Below are 17,950 nucleotides of genomic sequence, written 5' to 3' on the forward strand. Positions count from 1 at the left end.
AATGTTATCGTCCACGTAAATCTTCCCGTGAGCCTTTCTCGCGCGCGCAAGCGCAGTTTAAATCACATGGTGGCTGCGGGCCGCAGGCAGCGTTAAAAATATAGCCGTGGTGACTGGAATTTCTCTCTGGGTGTCAGAGCTCGGAACTGACCTGGAGGATGTTGGGCTCAAAGAACATGCCCTGGCGGCGGCTGCAGGGCATTTCCTTCGGGATGTATTCGGCCGAAGAGCTCAAGTAAGGAGTTGGTGGGAAGCGTGCAAGAGCTTCTTGGGGTCGGGGCCACAAACTACCGTTCCCAGAAGGTCTGGCGCCCGGTTTCTCCTCAGAGTCCATGGCTGTCTGGCGCATGGCCTGCTGGGACCCGTAGTTCCGGGGACGTCCTGGGCTAGTGAGCACTGCCTAGAACCCAGTGTGGCTGGGGAAGAGTTTGCCCTTGGGAAGGTGGGGGTACCCAGATTGCAGCGTTATCACCCGCCAGTCTCCTCGTTAATTAGCCTGCGTTTGTGTAGTTACTGTAATGTCTCTGACGTGGTTTATTAAGCTCATGGTTAGTCTCCTCTTGTCTATAAAATGATGATCGTTCGAGACTCAATTCATGCAACAACTTCTCCTTGCTAGGACCGCTTATATTCTCTGCCTAATTACTAAATCAAAGGGGCCCTCTTCAGTCCTCATTTTGATCACCGTAGCATTTGACAGTCTTTCTCTTTTCCAGCACCTTATTTATTGTTTTCAGGTTCTTCTATTTCTGTGACAAGTACTACTTCTTTCTTCCCTTTATCAACCCACAAACATTTATCCATCATCCAGTTTTTGCCAGGCACTAAGCTAAGCATTCGTGACACATTGGTGAGCAAGGTCCTTGCGTTCGTGGTTTATATTCGAATTCGTCTCAGGCTCCTTAGCTGATTCCTCTTTTACTGAAATCTTGCTGTTCCTTGAGATTCTATTCTGGTCATACATGCTGCTTTTCTTGTCCTAAATGTCCTCCCTAGACAATTTCACCACTTTCATGAGTGATACTCTCAAATTTAAATCTCCAGCCCAATTTTCGTTTCCTGATTTTTCAGACTCATTTTTTTCAGCTGTTTTTCGGACATCTCTATTTGAATTACACACCAAATTCTTGAACTCCTATACCAAAAACTCAACAACTACTTCCCCTAAAGGGAGAGGGAACTTGCCCCTCCAAAATGGTGTACCTAGTCTAGCGCAAAATGGTCACTATTTTGTGACAGGACAAATATTCTAGACCTATTTCTCCTGACATCTCATTTACTTATTGGGCTCTTACTGTGTGTCACCTACATGTCTATTCGTTCTATAACCTCCTTTTCAACACTACTGTTACTATCTTAGATCAGACCCTTATCTCTTGTTTGAATTGTCTTTTTCTTCCGCCTCCCCCACCCTTACACCAATCCAGTGCATGCTCTACATTGCTGTTAAAATTATTCTTCCAAAGTGCAGATGTGATCATGCTACTCTCACCCTTAAAACCCTCCAGAGGCTTTCCATTTCCCTCAGGTAAATGATACTTTCTTAGCTTAGCCTACAAGTTTACCCATGATCAGGCCAATGCTGGTTTTTGCTAAAGCATGATCCCTTCGCTAGCCCTCACTTGCACATTCCATAAAGTGCCATCAGGTTTCAACGTCTGGACCTTACCTCAAGCTATTTCCTCTGCATGCATTGTCCTCTCTGCCAGAGGGATCTGCTTCTCTGCTCTTGCCCCCGACCCCCAGCAGACACCTGGAGAGCATCTCTCCCCCTCTTAAGGCTCAGCTCAACCTCCCTCATTTTTGAGGTCTTTCCACACCTAGTACAGCTGTCTATTATGGTGCCTCAGTTACTTTTTTTGCTTGTTTATATTTCTGCCTCTCTCCACTAGCCTTGAGCTTCCTCATTCCTTTCTTTTATCCTCAACTCTGGTTGAATGACTGGATGAATAAACTGAGCTACAACGGTATGCTGGCCCAGAAATTTCAATTATATCATCACTAGCCGTACATAGATACTATTTCATCCAAAAGCAAAAGAATTGAATTTTTACAAGTTAATTGCAGAGTTTTTAGACAGGGAACTGCATAAGCAAATTTATACCCATTACTAGCATTATAGTACTATTTGAGTCTGGGGTTGACAAATTTCAATCATTATGCTACCTTTTATTGTGTTAAGTTCTAATAGCTTCCTAGGTCACTTGGAGTAAAAGCCAAGTCCTTAAAATGCCTTGGAAAGGTCATTCTGGCCCCTGCTACTTCTCTGAACTTACCTCTGTACTCACCCTGGCCTCCTTGCTGTTCCCGGAGCACCATAGTCACACACACACCTCAGGGCGTTTGCACTCCCTGCTTCTTCCTCCTGTAAAGGTGACCGTATGGCTCACTCCCTCATCTCCTTCAGGCTTTTGTTCAGTATAATCTTCTCAATATAGGCTCCCCCAGCCACGGGCCCACTCTATTGTCCTTCCCCTTTTCTGCTTTACTTTTCTTCATAGGATTTTCTGCCATCCAATAGACTGTGTGCTTATTTATCTTGGCTTTTGTCTCCCTGCCTTCAATAGGATGTAAGGCCCATGAGCACAGGGATTCTTATCTGTTTTCCCAGCATCTAAAGGTGTGTCTGGCACATAATAAGCACTCAGTAGATATTTGTTAAGTGCACTCATGGGTGGATGGGGGAGCTATCTGTTCAGCACTTGGTACTATCAGTCCTTACTGCAACCATTTGTGTTGGTGTCTGCAGTTACAGGAGAGGAAACTCCTGCCCAGAGAATAAAATGACTCTCTAGGAGGCAGCAAAGGTCATCCTCAAACCCAAGTTTGCTAGTCTTAAACTCTTTTCTCTGCAGTGGAATCCTTGCTGATTGCTCTTCCCGTTGCATCCCATTCCTGCAATGATTAGAGGAGTTTTCTCCTCCTCCTCAGCTAGAGAGAGGAACTTTGCTCCTTACCACATAGAAAGACTTAGGATGAAGACAAAAAAAAAAAAAATACATTCAGTTTTGGATGTGAGCTGTTTGTGTTGCCTCGACAAGCACAGGACACAGTTCTTCTGCCAGTTGACACAGGTGTGTGCTGGCCCCACCTGCCTACTCTTTTTCCATCCCTGTAGGCTCCAGGCAAGGGAAGTGAAGTACCAACTTACAGAACACGATAGAAAGAGGATCTAGTGGTACAAGTTTTTGCACCCAAACCTAATTAATTTGTGTTTGCCTTATGCAATAAATGTTCTCCTTGTTTATAACTCCAGTTAAGTTTTAGAGCTTAGTGTAAAACGAACGAGAAGAAATGTAGATGAATATTTATCCAGCTTCGAAGGAGAAAGACTTAGCCCAAAGGTAGTGGAAGAAAGCAGCAGTGAGTTTAACTCATTAAAAAATTTTAAATTATGCAAACAATATCATCAAGAAAGTGAAAAGATGAGTCGGAAGAAATATTTGCAAATCATGTATCTGACAAAGGACTTGTATACTGAATATACAAAGCACTCTTACAACTCAATAATAAAACAGCAAATAACCCAATTATAAAACAGGTAAAGGATTTGAATAGACATTTCTCCAAAGAGGATATATAGATGGCCAATAGGTACACAAAGATGTGCTCAACATCATTAGTTATCAAAACCACAGTGAGATACTATGTCACACCCACTAAGATGGCTGGAATCAAAAAGTCAGATCATAAAATGTGTTGGCAAGAATGTGGAGAAGTTAGAGCCTTGGTGTATTGCTGGTGGGACTGTAAAATGGTGCAGCCGCTTTGGAAAACAGTCTGGCAGTTCCTCAAAAAGTTAAACATAGAATTACCATATGACTCAGCACTTTCATTCCTAGATATATATCCATGAGAAATGAAAAAAATATATTCACACAGAAACTTGTGTACAGGACTTCCCTGGTGGCGCAGTGGTTAAGAATCCGCCTGCCAATGCAGGGGACACGGGTTGAAGCCCTGGTCTGGGAAGATCCCACACGCCACGGAGCAACTAAGCCCATGCGCCACAACTACTGAGCCTGCGCTCTAGAGCCCGTGCGCCACAACTACTGAGCCTGCGCTCTAGAGCCGGCGTGCCGCAACTGCTGAGCCTACATGCCGCATCTACTGAAGCCCGCGCGCCTAGAGCCCGTGCTCCGCAACAAGAGAAGCCACCGCAGTAAGCCCGCACACTGCAAAGAAGAGTAGCACCTGCTCACCGCAAGTAGAGGAAGCTTGCGCGCAGCAACGAAGACCCAACGCAGACAAAAATTAAAATTAATTAATTAATTAATTCAAAAAAAAAAAAAAAGAGTACCCAGGAAATTTCCAATGCATTTGTAATTAAAAAAAAATAAAAACAAAAAACTTGTATGTAAATGTTCCTGTCAGCATTATTTATAGTAGCCAAAATGTAAAACTAACCCAATAAAATATGGTGTATCCATGCAATGGAATATTTTTTGGCTATAAAAAAATGAAATACAGATACAGGCTACAGCATGGATGAACCTTGAAAACATGCGAGGTAAAAGAAGCCTGCTATAAGAGACCACATAGCATATGATTTCATTTATGTGAAATGTCCAGATGGACAAGTCTCTGGAGGCAAAAAGTAGATTAGTCATTGCATAGGACTGTGAGGAAGGTAGAGACGGATGGAGAGTGACTGCTAGGGTTTCCTTTACTGGGGATGAAAATGATATTGTGGTGATGGTTGCATAACTCTGTGGATACACTAAAAAACACCGAGTGTATACTTCAAATGGACGAATTGTATGGTACGTGAGTTACAGCTCAACGAAGCTGTTTAAAGAATTTATAAACTTTCGCCTGTGAAAAATGACAAAAGGCATCACAAGCTAGGAAAGTATTTGCCACCAAAAAAGGTTAATGTCCTCATATGTAAGGAGCTCATGTAGACAGTAATAAAAAAGTTAAGATTTTAACTTAAAAATGAGTTAAATTTTATTTTTTTAATTAAAGAACCAAAATGGCCTTTAAAACAAAACATAATAAAAAGATTAATTAATGTGACAGGGAAGGGGGTGGGTGGGATGCTGATTCACTTTGCTGTACAGCGGAAACTAACGCAACATTGTAAAGCAACTATACTCCAATAAAAACTTTTTAAAAATTAAAAAAAAGATATATCCTAATTTCTGTTAAAAAAAATATTTAACGTCACAGTGGGTAGCATTTTTTCACCTTAAATTTGGAAAGTTTTTAAGTGCTAAGACTCAGTGCTGGTTAGGACAGACAGGCAATCTACTTACTGTTAACCCATCTTTTCTGGAATGCAAGATGGCAGAATATATCAAGAGCTTCAAAGCAGTTCGCCCTGGGACTTCCCTGGCGGTCCAGTGGTTAGGACTCCAAGCTTCCACTGCAGGGGCCCCGGGTTCAATTCCTTGTCGGGGAACTAAGATCCTGCAAGCCTCGCGGGAGGCCAGAAAACAAAACAAAACAGTTCACCCCCTTTGATTCAAGGATTTCCCTCCACCAAGGAACTAATTATATTTTTAGGAAATAGTTAAAAGTTTGAATTATGCTATGCAAAAATCTTTATGCAGATAGGTGGCATGAGCTTACTTATAGTGGAGTTTGGCTAAATGAATTATATTAATTGACATATAATGAAAGATTGGGTAATTCTTAATTACCCAGTCTTTCCAAAGAATTTTTAGTGACCTGAAAACACTTAATGCATAATGAAAATGACAAAGGCAATGCTAGAAATAGCAAATGATCCCAGTTACCGTTTTTAAAAATGTATCCATAGAAAGAAGTCTGTTAACAGTGGTTTTCTCTGCATTGTGAGATTTGGATTTCATTATCTTTATTTTCTAATTTACAAAAAAAAAAAGTTTAAAAGCAAACTTGGCATGAACGTAATTTTGGTAAAAGTAGTTAGGTGTCCTGTGGGAGCCCGCTTTCAACCAAACATAAAATACTGCAATGAAACCTTTAGTAAAGCAGGTTATACTTCTCAAAAGTTTGCATATTTATGTTTAACTTTTCTCAATTCACTGTTCCTACATACTGGGATTATTCCCTTTGTTGAACTCTGTGGGTTTGGGGTTAGGTCTGGTCCGTATCTCACCACACCCCCACCATTCTGGGCTTTGTCACCTGAATTAAATCACTAACCATTCTGAGCCTGTTTCCTCCTCTGAAAAACGCATATAGTGATGCCCATCTCAGAGGGTTCAAGTCAGACTAAATGCTGCTTATGATGCATTTGGCGTGTAAGTCAGTACTTCTTTGTATAAAGTCGGCCAGTGTGTTCGGTTAGCGCAAGATTTGCACTAAATCTGGATTTTAAAGATGTTACCACTCACTGCTCTTCGTTCAGCACGTATTCATTGAGCACCTGTTGAGTGCAGGCTCTGGGCTACGTGCTGAGCTGCAGTGGGGAGCAAGGCAGACACCGAGTCTGCCCTCTGGAGCCGTCAGCACATCTGAAGACACAAACATTAAATCATCCCTTTGGGGCTTCCCTGGTGGGGCAGTGGTTAAGAATCTGCCTGCCAATGCAGGGGACACGGGTTCGAGCCCTGGTCTGGGAAGATCCCACATGCCGCGGAGCAACTAAGCCCATGAGCCACAACTGCTGAGCCTGCGCGTCTGGAGCTTGTGCTCCGCAGCAAGAGAGGCCGCGACAGTGAGAGGCCCGCGCACCGCGATGAAGAGTGGCCCCCGCTCGCCGCAACTAGAGAAAGCCCTCGCACAGAAACGAAGACCCAACACAGCCATAAATAAATAAATAAATTTATTAAAAAAAAAATCATCCCTTTGTAAGTGCCGAAGAGGAAATGTCCTAGAAGTTGGGTAACCTTGTCTCACCTGGTCTTTTTTATCTCCCTAGGAAATTAAGCGTTAAGTCCATTACAAACCCTCGGTACCTAGATAGCCTGGGGAACCCGTCGGTGAACGGCCTGTACGATCTAGCTCTGGGCCCCGCAGACTCCAAAGAGGTGTGCTCCACCTGCGTGCAGGACTTCAGCAACTGCTCCGGGCACCTGGGCCACATCGAGCTCCCGCTCACCGTGTACAACCCTCTCCTCTTCGAGGTACGTTCTGGCCTGGGCCACCCTGGCCGCGTGGGTCTCAGGGCGCGGGTGGGATTTGTGAGTGCCACCCCTCTCCCCAGGGCAGGTGTCTCAGGAGGTCAGCTCCCAACACACTGAGTGAAAGTGCTGTTTACTTGGCGATTTAAAACCTTGAGGAGCGAAATCCAGTACATTCAACTTGGCTTCTAGCCCTGCCTAAAGGAACTTTGGTTTGATTCCCATTGAGAAGAGCCACAGCTGGATTCTGTTTACACAGAGGGGAGAGCTTTCAGATCCATCCCTAGACCTTTTGTTCTAAGGGCTTTATGTCTTTCAGAAATGTGGGTGGGGCTTCCCTGGCAATAGAGGACTTTGGAATTCCCCAGGCCTCCCTGGGCCCTTCAGGTGGATCTGTGGGCTCTTGCTTAGTGGCAGGAAGAGCAGAGCTCCAGAAGGCCCAGCACTGAGCTGAGAATGAAGTTACTGTGCAGTCCTACTTCAACACTTTCAGCTTCTTAAGTCAGTTAACCCAGCCTCCGGGATTTGTTTTAAGCAACACAGGTGATAGTGTACGTGGACATGATTTTCGTCTGTTAATCGTATTAGGGGAAGAGAATTGTCTTAGTTAAATACTAAACATTTGAAACATTATTTTAAATGAAACATTTTAATTAAAAGTTTTCAGTATTTAGGACTTCCCTGGTGGTCCAGTGGGTAAGACTCCGCATTCCCAATGCAGGGGGCCCCGGTTTGAACCCTGGTCGAGGAACTAGATCCCACATGCTGCAACTAAACATGAAGCAGTGAAGATCCCACCTGCCACTAAGACCTGGTGTAGCCTAAATACATAAATATTAAAAAAAAAAAGTTTTCAGTATTTAAATGAGTACTAAATTTAGTATTTAAATAAAATAAAGGTAATTCCCGACCTCAGACCCAAAATAAATTTCTAGTGTTAATGGATTAAAATGAAACCGTAAGAGAAAATATAGAGGAATATCTATCGAGTTCTTAAGGTGAAGAAGGGCTTTCCAGGTCCATAGGGTGAAGTGGAATTCTTAAAGGAGTAAACTGACAACATAAAAACAAAAATCGTAAGTATGTATTACGTTGAAAATCACTTTGACTGCTACGTCACTTTCTAATATCCTGTCTCTTTTATTCCCTCGCTTCAGAAACTCTACCTGCTGCTCCGGGGTTCCTGTTTAAACTGTCACATGCTGACTTGCCCCCGGGCTGTGATTCACCTGCTGCTCTGCCAGCTGAGAGTTCTGGAAGTCGGGGCCCTACAAGCAGTGTACGAGCTGGAGAGAATTCTGTACAGGGTAAGTGGGTAGTGGCTGTCATGGCAATCAGGCAAGCCAGAGTGGTGGGTACAAGAGCTATTTGTGTGTGGCCCCTAAGAATAGTCACCAGAATGCTTGAGCTTTAAGTCTTGTGACTGAGTACAAATAGCTAGGTGTGAAAACATGAAGCCATAAGAATAATTAAAGGACTTCCCTGGTGGCAGAGTGGTTAAGAATCTGCCTGCCAGTGCAGGAGACACGGGTTCGAGTCCTGGTCCGGGAAGATCCCACATGCCACGGAGCAACTAAGCCCGTGCGCCACAACTACTGAGCCTGCGCTCTAGAGCCCGTGTGCCACCACTACTGAAGCCCTCACGCCTAGAGCCTGTGCTCCGCAACAAGAGAAGCCACCTCAATGAAAACCCCACGCACCGCAGTGAAGAGTAGCCCCCGCTTGCCGCAACTAGAGAAAGCCCGTGCGCAGCAGTGAAGACCCAACACAGCCATAAATAAATAAATAAATAATTTTTTAAAAGAAGATATTGTCCTTGTCTCCAGGAACTCCCTCTCTTTATCCTCCTTGTGTGCTTATTTTTGACAGTTTGTCATTGTACTTAGCAAATTCTTTGTAAGAATAATCTGAGGTCTGGGATGCTGGCTACCTTCCTCCAGAGAGGGTTCTTATTGCTTTTGCAATACGCTTGGTGGCCTGGGACCATCGTAGTCTGTGTTCAAGGCTGGACTGAACTGCAGGCTATGGGAAGCCAGGTGATTCTGTTCCAGGGCTGGTCTAGTTCCCAAGGACATAGCCCTTAGGGTCCCCAGCCTCCTGTGTTTGTGGGGTGCGATATGGCATGAAGATATCCTGTTAGATTCCTGTCCTTGCACTAACTCTAGGCTTTCATTTCTCTCCGCTTTATCATTTAAGACCTTCAAAATGAAAAGTTCAAAATTTTTGGATTGTAGAATGTTTCCAAGGCCAGACTAACATGTTGTGCAGCTCCAGGGATCATCACAAGTCTGTCAGCATCTTCCCCGGAGGGACATAACTACCCTGAGGGTTGCCCGAGAGCCGTGCAGTGCGGCATCCCTGCCTCAGTGCAGCCTTGGCCCCTGTGCTCTTTGACCTGGATTCCCATTTTCCCTTCAGTTTGGCCTTGGTTATCCCTCACTGTCCTGTCAGTTCTTCGGAGCTTTACATTTTCAAAAATATTTTATCCTGTCTCGGTTCTTTTCGCTTTTCGGTTTGGTCTGAATAATCTAGCCAACCACTACTGGAAGCAGAATAGTCTAAATTTTTATTTTTATTTTATTTTATTTATTTTTTTTTTTTAAATTTTATTTATTTATTTATTTATTTTTGGCTGTGTTGGGTCTTCGTTTCTGTGCGAGGGCTTTCTCCAGTTGCGGCAAGCGGGGGCCACTCTTCATCGCGGTGTGCGGGCCTCTCACTATCGCGGCCTCTCTTGTTGCGGAGCGCAGGCTCCAGACGCGCAGGCTCAGTAGTTGTGGCTCACGGGCTCTAGAGCACAGGCTCAGTAGTTGTGGCTCACGGGCCCAGTTGCTCCGCGGCATGTGGGATCTTCCCAGACCAGGGCTCGAACCCGTGTCCCCCGCATCGGCAGGCGGCTTCTCAACCACTGCGCCACCAGGGAAGCCCTATTTTATTTTTTTAACAGCAGTGTGGCCAAACTGTTTTGGAAATGCACCGCAGCAGCCATGAGGTTTCTTTCTCTCCCCTCAAACGAAAGTCTCCCATCCTTGGAGAGGCTGCCCCCTGGTGCTGTGCATTATACACTTGCTTTACTTTGATCGTACGGTTCTTTTCTTTGTTTTCCAGTTTCTGGAAGAAAATGCTGATCCTACTGCCTTCGAAATTCAGGAAGAGTTAGAACGATATACAGCCAAAATCCTACAGAACAACCTCCTGGGATCCCACGGCGCACATGTGAGTTATCCTGTCTCTGGTTCCCAAACACTCGGTTTTTAGCATAATTATCACAGTTGCCGCCACACTGTCTTTTGCGTATCCTTTGGCTTCCCAAAGTTTGAATCCGAGCTCTGCCTCTCGTGAGGCCTCTGACCTTGTAAGTTACATAACCGTCCCTGAGCCACCGGGTCCTCATCTTTGATGCCTGCCTGCAGGACTGAGGAGAAGGTTAGGTGAAATTAGTGGCTTGGGTACAGCATCCAGTGAAGCTTATGCTCTGGCTTGCGGTCTCACTTGGAGAATGAGGCCCACGCCCTGTTCTTCTTTTTCCTTCCAATACTGCTGAATGACTGCTGCCTCCCTGTCCCCCCATCGCACCTGTGTAAGTGTTAATTTGTTCAGGGAATGAGTGGTCTAGGTAATCAACCTGCAGGGCTAATCTTGAGATCTGATTCACCTCATGCCCAAGTTTCACACCAGAGATTCTGATTTAATTGGTCTGGGGTAGGGCCCCCCGGGTGGGTCTCGTTTGCTGCCAGTTCAGAACCGCTAGTGTAGCTTAACTGTCGCTGTGCCTTCCCTCGGAACTTTGAGGTCCATTCAAGGGAGGCAGCAGCTGCATCCAGAGAGGTTTCTTTTTTTTTTTTTTTTTTTTTAATATTTAGGTATTTATTTGGCTGCGCCGGGTCTTAGTTGCGGCACGTGGGATCATCGTAGGGGCATGTGGGATCTTTAGTTGTGATATGCAGACTCTTAGTTGTGGCATGCAAACTCTTAGTCGCGGCATGTGGGATCTAGATCCCTGACCAGGAATCGAACCCGGGCCCCCTGCATTGGGAGCACGGAACCTTAGCCCCTGGACCACCAGGGAAGTCCCCAGAGAGGTTTGTTTTATTTATTGATGGATTGATTGATTGATTGATTGATTGCTGTGTTGGGTCTCCGTTGCTGTGCGTGGGGCCCCGCCAGTTGTGGCGAGTGAGGGCCACTCTTCGTTGCGGTGCGCGGGCTTCTCATTGTGGTGGCTTCTCCTGCTGCGGAGCACAGGCTCCAGGCATGCAGGCTTCAGCAGTCGTGGCTCGCGGGCTGTAGAGCACAGGCTCAGTAGTTGTGGTACATGGGCTTAGTTGCTCTGCGGCATGTGGGATCCTCCCGGACCAGGGCTCGAACCCGTGTCCCCTGCACTGGCAGGCAGATTCCCAACCACTGCGTCACCAGGGAAGTCCAGGTTTGTTTTAAATTAAAGTAGCATTTATTGATCCTTGCTGTATTCCAAGCCCCCCCCATTGCATTCATGATGTCTTTATCTTAGTAACAGCTTGGTAAGGTGGTTATTATTCTCATTCCCATATTATGAATGAGGAAACTTAAGGAAAGAAGCCGCTCAGTGATTGGTAGCGTTTGGCTATATTAGGGTTCTGTGGGAAATTTTAAGAAAAGGGTGGCTTCCTCTGGTTTTTCAAAAAAAGGTGAAAACCACAAAATGAATACCTACTGGATTCTCTTCAGAATGGCACTCTGAGTTTCCTTGCCTTTTTTTAATAGGTAAAAAATGTCTGTGAGAGCAGGAGCAAGCTCATCGCTTTCTTCTGGAAGTCACACATGACTGCTAAGCGATGTCCCCACTGCAAGTGAGTGCCTTCCCCTCTGTTGTTTTAAATTTTATTAAAGTATAGTTGATTTACAATGTTGTATAAACTTCTGCTATGTAGCAAAGTGATTCAGTTATACATATATATATATATATTCCTTTTCATATTTTTTCCATTATGGTTTATCACAAGATATTGAATATAGTTCCCTGTGCTGTTTACCCATCCTGTATATAATAGTTTGCATCTGCTAATCCCAAACTCCCAATCCTTCCCTCCACCACCTGCCATTCTCCTTGGCAACCACAAGCCTGTTCTCTATAGCTGTGAGTCTGCTTCTGTTTCATAGATATGTTCATTTGTGTCGTATTTTAGATTTTACATTGTTCGGTTTTTTTTCTCTCCTCAAAACTGTCCTCATGTCTAGAACTGGGCGGTCAGTTGTCCGAAAGGAGCACAACAGCAAACTGACAATCACATATCCGGCCATGGTGCACAGGAAAGCAGACCGGAAGGACACTGAGCCCCAGGGTAAGCAGGCCAGGCCCTAGGAGGCCCTCGGCATGTCTTTCATGTGTGGCCATCAGACGTGTCCCGAGCCTTGGGGATCCCTGGTCCTCCGCACCACGTGTTTCTCAGCTGCACATTTGTGGTGGGCCAGCAGATGGCAGGTGTCCAGGCTCTTAGGGCCAGTGGGCATCCTGGCGAGCTCCCGGCCCCGGCCTCTGGCGCAGAACTGACGGCAGCTGCAGGGCGAGGCAGCCCCTCACTGGCTGAATGACGCACCTCTTGCCACAGGTGGTTGGTTTTCTGAAAGATTCTTGAGGAAGAAGTTAAGAAATTTACCTGGCAAATGTTTCACACCATTTTGTTGTCAAACAAGTGTGGATTTATTTTGAAGTAAAATGTAGGTGAATTTTAAAGAAAAACTGTGAGCAGCCAAAGACTGTTAGCGCCTCCTGCACGCTGCTCCTGACCTCTCAGATCCCTGGAGTAGCTCTGCTCTGCCCGTGGGGGTACCAGGGAAGAAATTTGAGAGACTTGGTATTCCTGCTTTTTCATTTTTGTAGTTGTAAGTTTGTTTAAAGATGCTTTTTGTTTTCTCTTTTGAAGTGAAGATTAAATAAGGTGTTCCATTTGAGGTACTGAGACCAGTGCCTGCTATGTCTTATGTGCTCTGTAGATATTGACCGTTTGTTTTTTGTTATACAGTCAGTGTACCAGGGCGGGAAAAGCATCACCTGTGATGGACACCTCACTCTGCTTCTTATTCTGAGGGGCTTAGAGAAGGTCACTTCTTGGACCTTAGGTTTCCATCTCTATATAGTGGCAGCGACAGAACTTCTTGCCCAGAGTTGAGGAAATTTCATGTGCGAAAGTCTGTAGCATATTGTCTCTAAACCTTATTCCAGAGTTAAGAACCATAGAATAGGCAAGGAAATAAGTTCTCTTCCTGGAGTTGCATAATCTGTCTTTTGCACTGAGGACTATGGCAAGGCCTGGAGTAAGTAACTGCCTTACCCATTTGGGCCGCTATAACAAAAGTACCATAAACCGAGTGGCGTTTATAAACAACAGACATTTATTTCTCACAGTTCTGGAGGCTGGGAAGTCCAGGGTTGTGGTGCTGGTACATTCGGTGTCTGGTGAGCGCCCACTTCCTCAATGACAGCCAACTACTCCCTGTAACCTCACATGGTGGAAAGAGGCAAGGGAGCTCTATTGGGGTCTCTTCATAAGGGCACCAGTCCCAGTCACAAGAGTTCCACCTTCATGACCTAATCACCTCCCAAAGGTCCGACCTCCTGACACACCACCATTTGGGGGGTTAGGATTTCAACACATGAAACTTGAGGGAATACAAACATTGAGACCATAGCAATAGCAAACGTGTTTATTACTACTTTTAAAATAAACCTTCTATTTTAGACTAATTTTAGACATATAGAAGGGTTGCAGACATGGTACAGAGAGTTACTGTGTACTCTTTACTCAGTTTGCCCTAATGTAACATCTCAGATGACCATGGTGCATTTGTCAAAACTAAGAAATTAATATTGGTACACTATTAACTACAGACTTTATTTGAATTTCACCAGTTTATCCAGTAATGCCCTTTTTATGTTCCAGGATCCAATCCAGTATACCACAATGCATTTAGAAAGCCTGTTTAATGGTTAACCATAAACAACCACAAGGGTGGATTTTTCTACACTATATATAGCCCTTAAAATAATTTTTAAGGTTGGGAACTGCTGCTCTAGCCCTTAGGGCACCTTAGAAAATGTTCATAGATTGAGAACAAAGATGGTCAGAAATCTAGAGGATAACTGTTTCTTTGGGGCAAATATCTAAAAGTTAGGTAGCCTTTCAGTGCCTTGGTCAAATCCATTCTTTGAAGTAATCTTCACTGCAGCTATGAGAATATGATGGTGCCACCCAAAATTCTGTGCATTAGAAACAAGTCAGCCGTAGTCTTCGATACTTTTTGGATTGGGTTTTTAGTATTTAGCAGACATTTACCTGTTGGGCACTCAGCCTCGTGCCCAGGACCCTGCCTCTGGCCGAGTCCAGTGCCAAAGTGGAGACCTGACCTTGTGGCCTCTGCTCTTGGGGGAGGCTGCGGGTGACGCAGGTCAGTAACTCCAGGGGGAGGTGATGTGGAGGCAGGTGAGCATTAGGAGCAAGGATCTGGCCACGTTCCTGGTATCGAAGGGGTCCAGGCAGTGAGGCCGGTGCCTCAGTGATCCCCACGTACTGGTGATCCCATGAGGGGCGCCATAAGCTCGTGAAATTCACGTTCACTCCAGAGTGTTCCTCAAGCCCCAGGATGCTAGCATTTTCAAATGAGAATTCTTAAAGCCGAGGTACTCCACCCACTGTGATCTAGTCTTCCCCAAGTTATTTGACTTCCCGATGTTTGTTTTTGACACGGCAGCTCTTAGAGCTAAACGAAACACACATTAGGGCCGTTCTGAGGTCCCATCGAGGCAGATTTCATTTTTTTTTTTTTTTAAACTTTGGGTTTATTTATTTATTTATTTATTTATGGTTGTGTTGCGTCTTCGTTTCTGTGCGAGGGCTTTCTCTAGTTGCGGCGAGCGGGGGCCACTCTTCATCGCGGTGCGCAGGCCTCTCACTATCGCGGCCTCTCTTGCTGCGGAGCACAGGCTCCAGACGCGCAGGCTCAGTAGTTGTGGCTCACGGGCCTAGTTGCTCCGCGGCATGTGGGATCCTCCCAGACCGGGGCTCGAACCCGTGTCCCCTGCATTGGCAGGCAGATTCTCAACCACTGCGCCACCAGGGAAGCCCCAGATTTCATTTTTTGCAGGCTGCAAAAGTGTCCCGTTAGGAAGGGTGCAGTCCATGTGAGGAGGTGGCATCCCACAGGTCTCTTCTGACTCAAATCCAGTGAGTGAACAACCCCGGTCTGCTTTAGTCTGTGACTAAACTGTGGTGGGGTCACTTTCTGCCCTGGCAGCCCTGGGTCGGGGGCTGGAGAGCACTGCCAGATGCAACTCATCTGCCTCAGCGCATCAAGCCAGTTCAGTAAGAGAGGGGTTCTTTCCAGAAGTGCCTGCAAAGTGGTTCTTTAGGTTAATGGGGTCTTTTCTCCCCACTGAACACACGTAGCTTTCTAACTCTGCGGTTTATCCCTGAAGGTGAGAGCCTCTCTTCATTGCATTCCCCACGCTTCCTTCAATTGCATTAATTGGTTGAAATGTTTTGCTTTTATAGGAATCAAAATTTTAGACGTGTAACATCTTGACCGAGCAATTCCACTTTAATGATTTTATCCTAAGAATTAGGCATGCCCACAGTATGAAGTTGTTTAAAATTGGAAATGACTACAGTGCCTGTTAATAGAAGTTATTAAATTATGGTACATCTATTAATTGTTATCCAAGTTACAGATTTCTCTAAAAACTTTCAGTGACGTGTCTTCTGCAGTTGGTAAAGAAACCAACTAGAGAATTGGAGGTGGAATGAAGCTGGATTTTACAAATGTGGAAAAAAGCAGAAGAGTAGGGTTTTTTAAATATAGATTATCTTACGATATTTCGAACATGTGTGTTCAAGCCAGTGAAAATTTAGTATCTGCTGGGTCCTAGATACTGTTAGGTGTTAGGAACACAGACAAGACACAGTTCCTGCCCTGATAAGTACATTAAAAAAGAATACTGAGCAATTAAAAAAAATTTTTTTGGCCACCCCGTGCAGGTTGTGGGATCTTAGTTCCCTGACCAGGGATCGAACCTGGGCCCTCAGCAGTGAGAGTGCAGAGTCCTAACCACTGGACCTCCAGGGAATTCCCAAGCAATATTTAATTTCAGTGAATGTATTCCAAAAGAAGTTGATAGTTTTGAACCTAGAGGGTCACATTGCTTACTTATCTTTGTTAATCATCTAAGTGCTTGGGGCCACACCTCCTGAATGGCAGCCCCAAGTGTGATTTTTCTGTCTTACTCCGGGTATAGCTGATAAACAGTATCCCAGAGTCATCTTGCTTAATCTGAGAAACCAAAATCTATCTACTTCTGACACACCAGCAAGATATTTGTAAGAAGAAATTGAATATACGTTTACCCATAAAAATGTTCATCCTCATTTCTCCATAATTCTGCTGTGAAACTTTCTGGTAAAAGCCATGTGCATAAAGCTATGTATCACAGTGTAACTTATAATAGTAAAAAGATTGGGATCAACTCAGATATCCAACTATTACAGTGTGGTTCAGTCACTCAGGAAACATCCTCTCAGAGGAATATCATGCAGCCATTAAAAATGATGGTGATTGGCCTGACCGGTGCCCTAGGCCAGAGCTTCATCTTCATGACAGTTGTGTATTTTGGTCCCCTGACCTGCTCCATGATCACCACAACTCGAAAGTTCTTCACCGTTTTGGCCTCCGTTATCCTCTTCGCCAACCCCATCAGCCCCATGCAGTGGGTGGGCACTGTGCTTGTGTTCTTGGGTCTCGGTCTCGATGCCAAGTTTGGGAAAGGAGCCAAGAAGACATCCCACTAGGAAGAGAGAGACTGCCTCCACTCCAAGAATATTTAAGTTATTTTCTGGAACAGTGACATCTCTTGGGAAAACAGACAAAATAGAGATAAAGGACTAGGTTTCAGTCTGGGTAAAAAAAAAAAAAAATGAGGGTGAGACAAAAGCTATAGGGGGCAACATGCAGAAATGCTCACAAGATGACACTAAATGAGCAAAGTAGTACAAAATAAATCCACACCTGAGATTATAATGATCTAAAACTGTATAAACCGAAGGACCAGAAAAGAATATATAAAAGTGGTAATTGTGTTAACATGATGAAATCGTGGGTGATATTTTTTTTTCCTTTGGCTCTACTTTTTTAGATTTCATACACTAGTTACATGGTTTTCATTACTTTAGAAATTAGATTAAGGGGGAAAAAATTCAGAGCAGAGAGTATGCTGTCCTAGAGATTGATTTTTGTGGTCAGATTGCAGGCTTGGCAGGGTGGGGAAAAGAATTGATAAATCCCATTAAGGAGGGAGTGCCTGTAATTAACTTACTGTGCTCTGATTCCCCTCTTCGGCTCCAGGAATTGAGGACGCTCAGATGGGAAAACGAGGATACTTGACACCCACCAGCGCTCAAGAACATCTCACGGCTCTTTGGAAGAATGAAGGTGCTGTACCAGCCTAAAGAAATAGCCCTTTGCTTTCCTGGACTCCTTTACCCTGCCTTTTTATTTTTATGTTCTCAAAATTGTGATTCTTGTAGATGTCTCCTGAAATCGAACAGTAGGTTTGGGGCAGGCTTCAGGGTACATTGTTGTTGATGCCTTATAGTGTGGGGAAGGCATGAACTTGACAGTTACTGTAACTGAGCCTGGTCGTTAAATGACAGCTGCAGGTGGGCATCGCTTAATACAGTTTGACATAAGTCTCGAAGGTTCAGTGTAACTCACTTTATTTTAAATGCCCATAAATAAAAGTTGGGTTTTTTTTTTTTTTAAGGTGTCTATGGGAATTCCTTCTGTGAATCAAAAAATGAACTCTGTTTTTTTTAAATTAGGATTTTCATACATTTTAATTCCCTACAAATAGGAAAGTCTTCCATTAGTCT

The 17,950-nt window shown here is 44.6% G+C and overlaps 1 protein-coding gene across 3 annotated transcripts in view; it reads left to right on the plus strand.

Moving 5' to 3' along the window:
• The first annotated feature begins 47 nt into the window (after nt 1–47).
• Nucleotides 48–17,950, plus strand: part of POLR1A (RNA polymerase I subunit A) — a 77,118-nt gene continuing 59,215 nt past the window's right edge. For 2 of the 3 annotated variants that reach the window (XM_082357653.1, XM_082357655.1), the window contains exons 1-7: nt 48–235; nt 6,851–7,055; nt 8,210–8,359; nt 10,161–10,268; nt 11,796–11,881; nt 12,270–12,371; nt 17,416–17,510. In XM_082357653.1, coding sequence (XP_082213779.1) covers nt 159–235; nt 6,851–7,055; nt 8,210–8,359; nt 10,161–10,268; nt 11,796–11,881; nt 12,270–12,371; nt 17,416–17,510 — 823 coding nt within the window. In that variant the 5' untranslated portion in view covers nt 48–158. Of the gene's footprint in view, nt 236–6,850; nt 7,056–8,209; nt 8,360–10,160; nt 10,269–11,795; nt 11,882–12,269; nt 12,374–17,415; nt 17,511–17,950 lie in introns of all 3 variants that reach the window. The other variant, XM_082357654.1, reaches the window with a different exon arrangement.

This window comes from Balaenoptera borealis, assembly GCF_965194805.1.
Source record: "Balaenoptera borealis genome assembly, chromosome: 15".
Taxonomy (NCBI): Eukaryota; Metazoa; Chordata; class Mammalia; order Artiodactyla; family Balaenopteridae; genus Balaenoptera; species Balaenoptera borealis.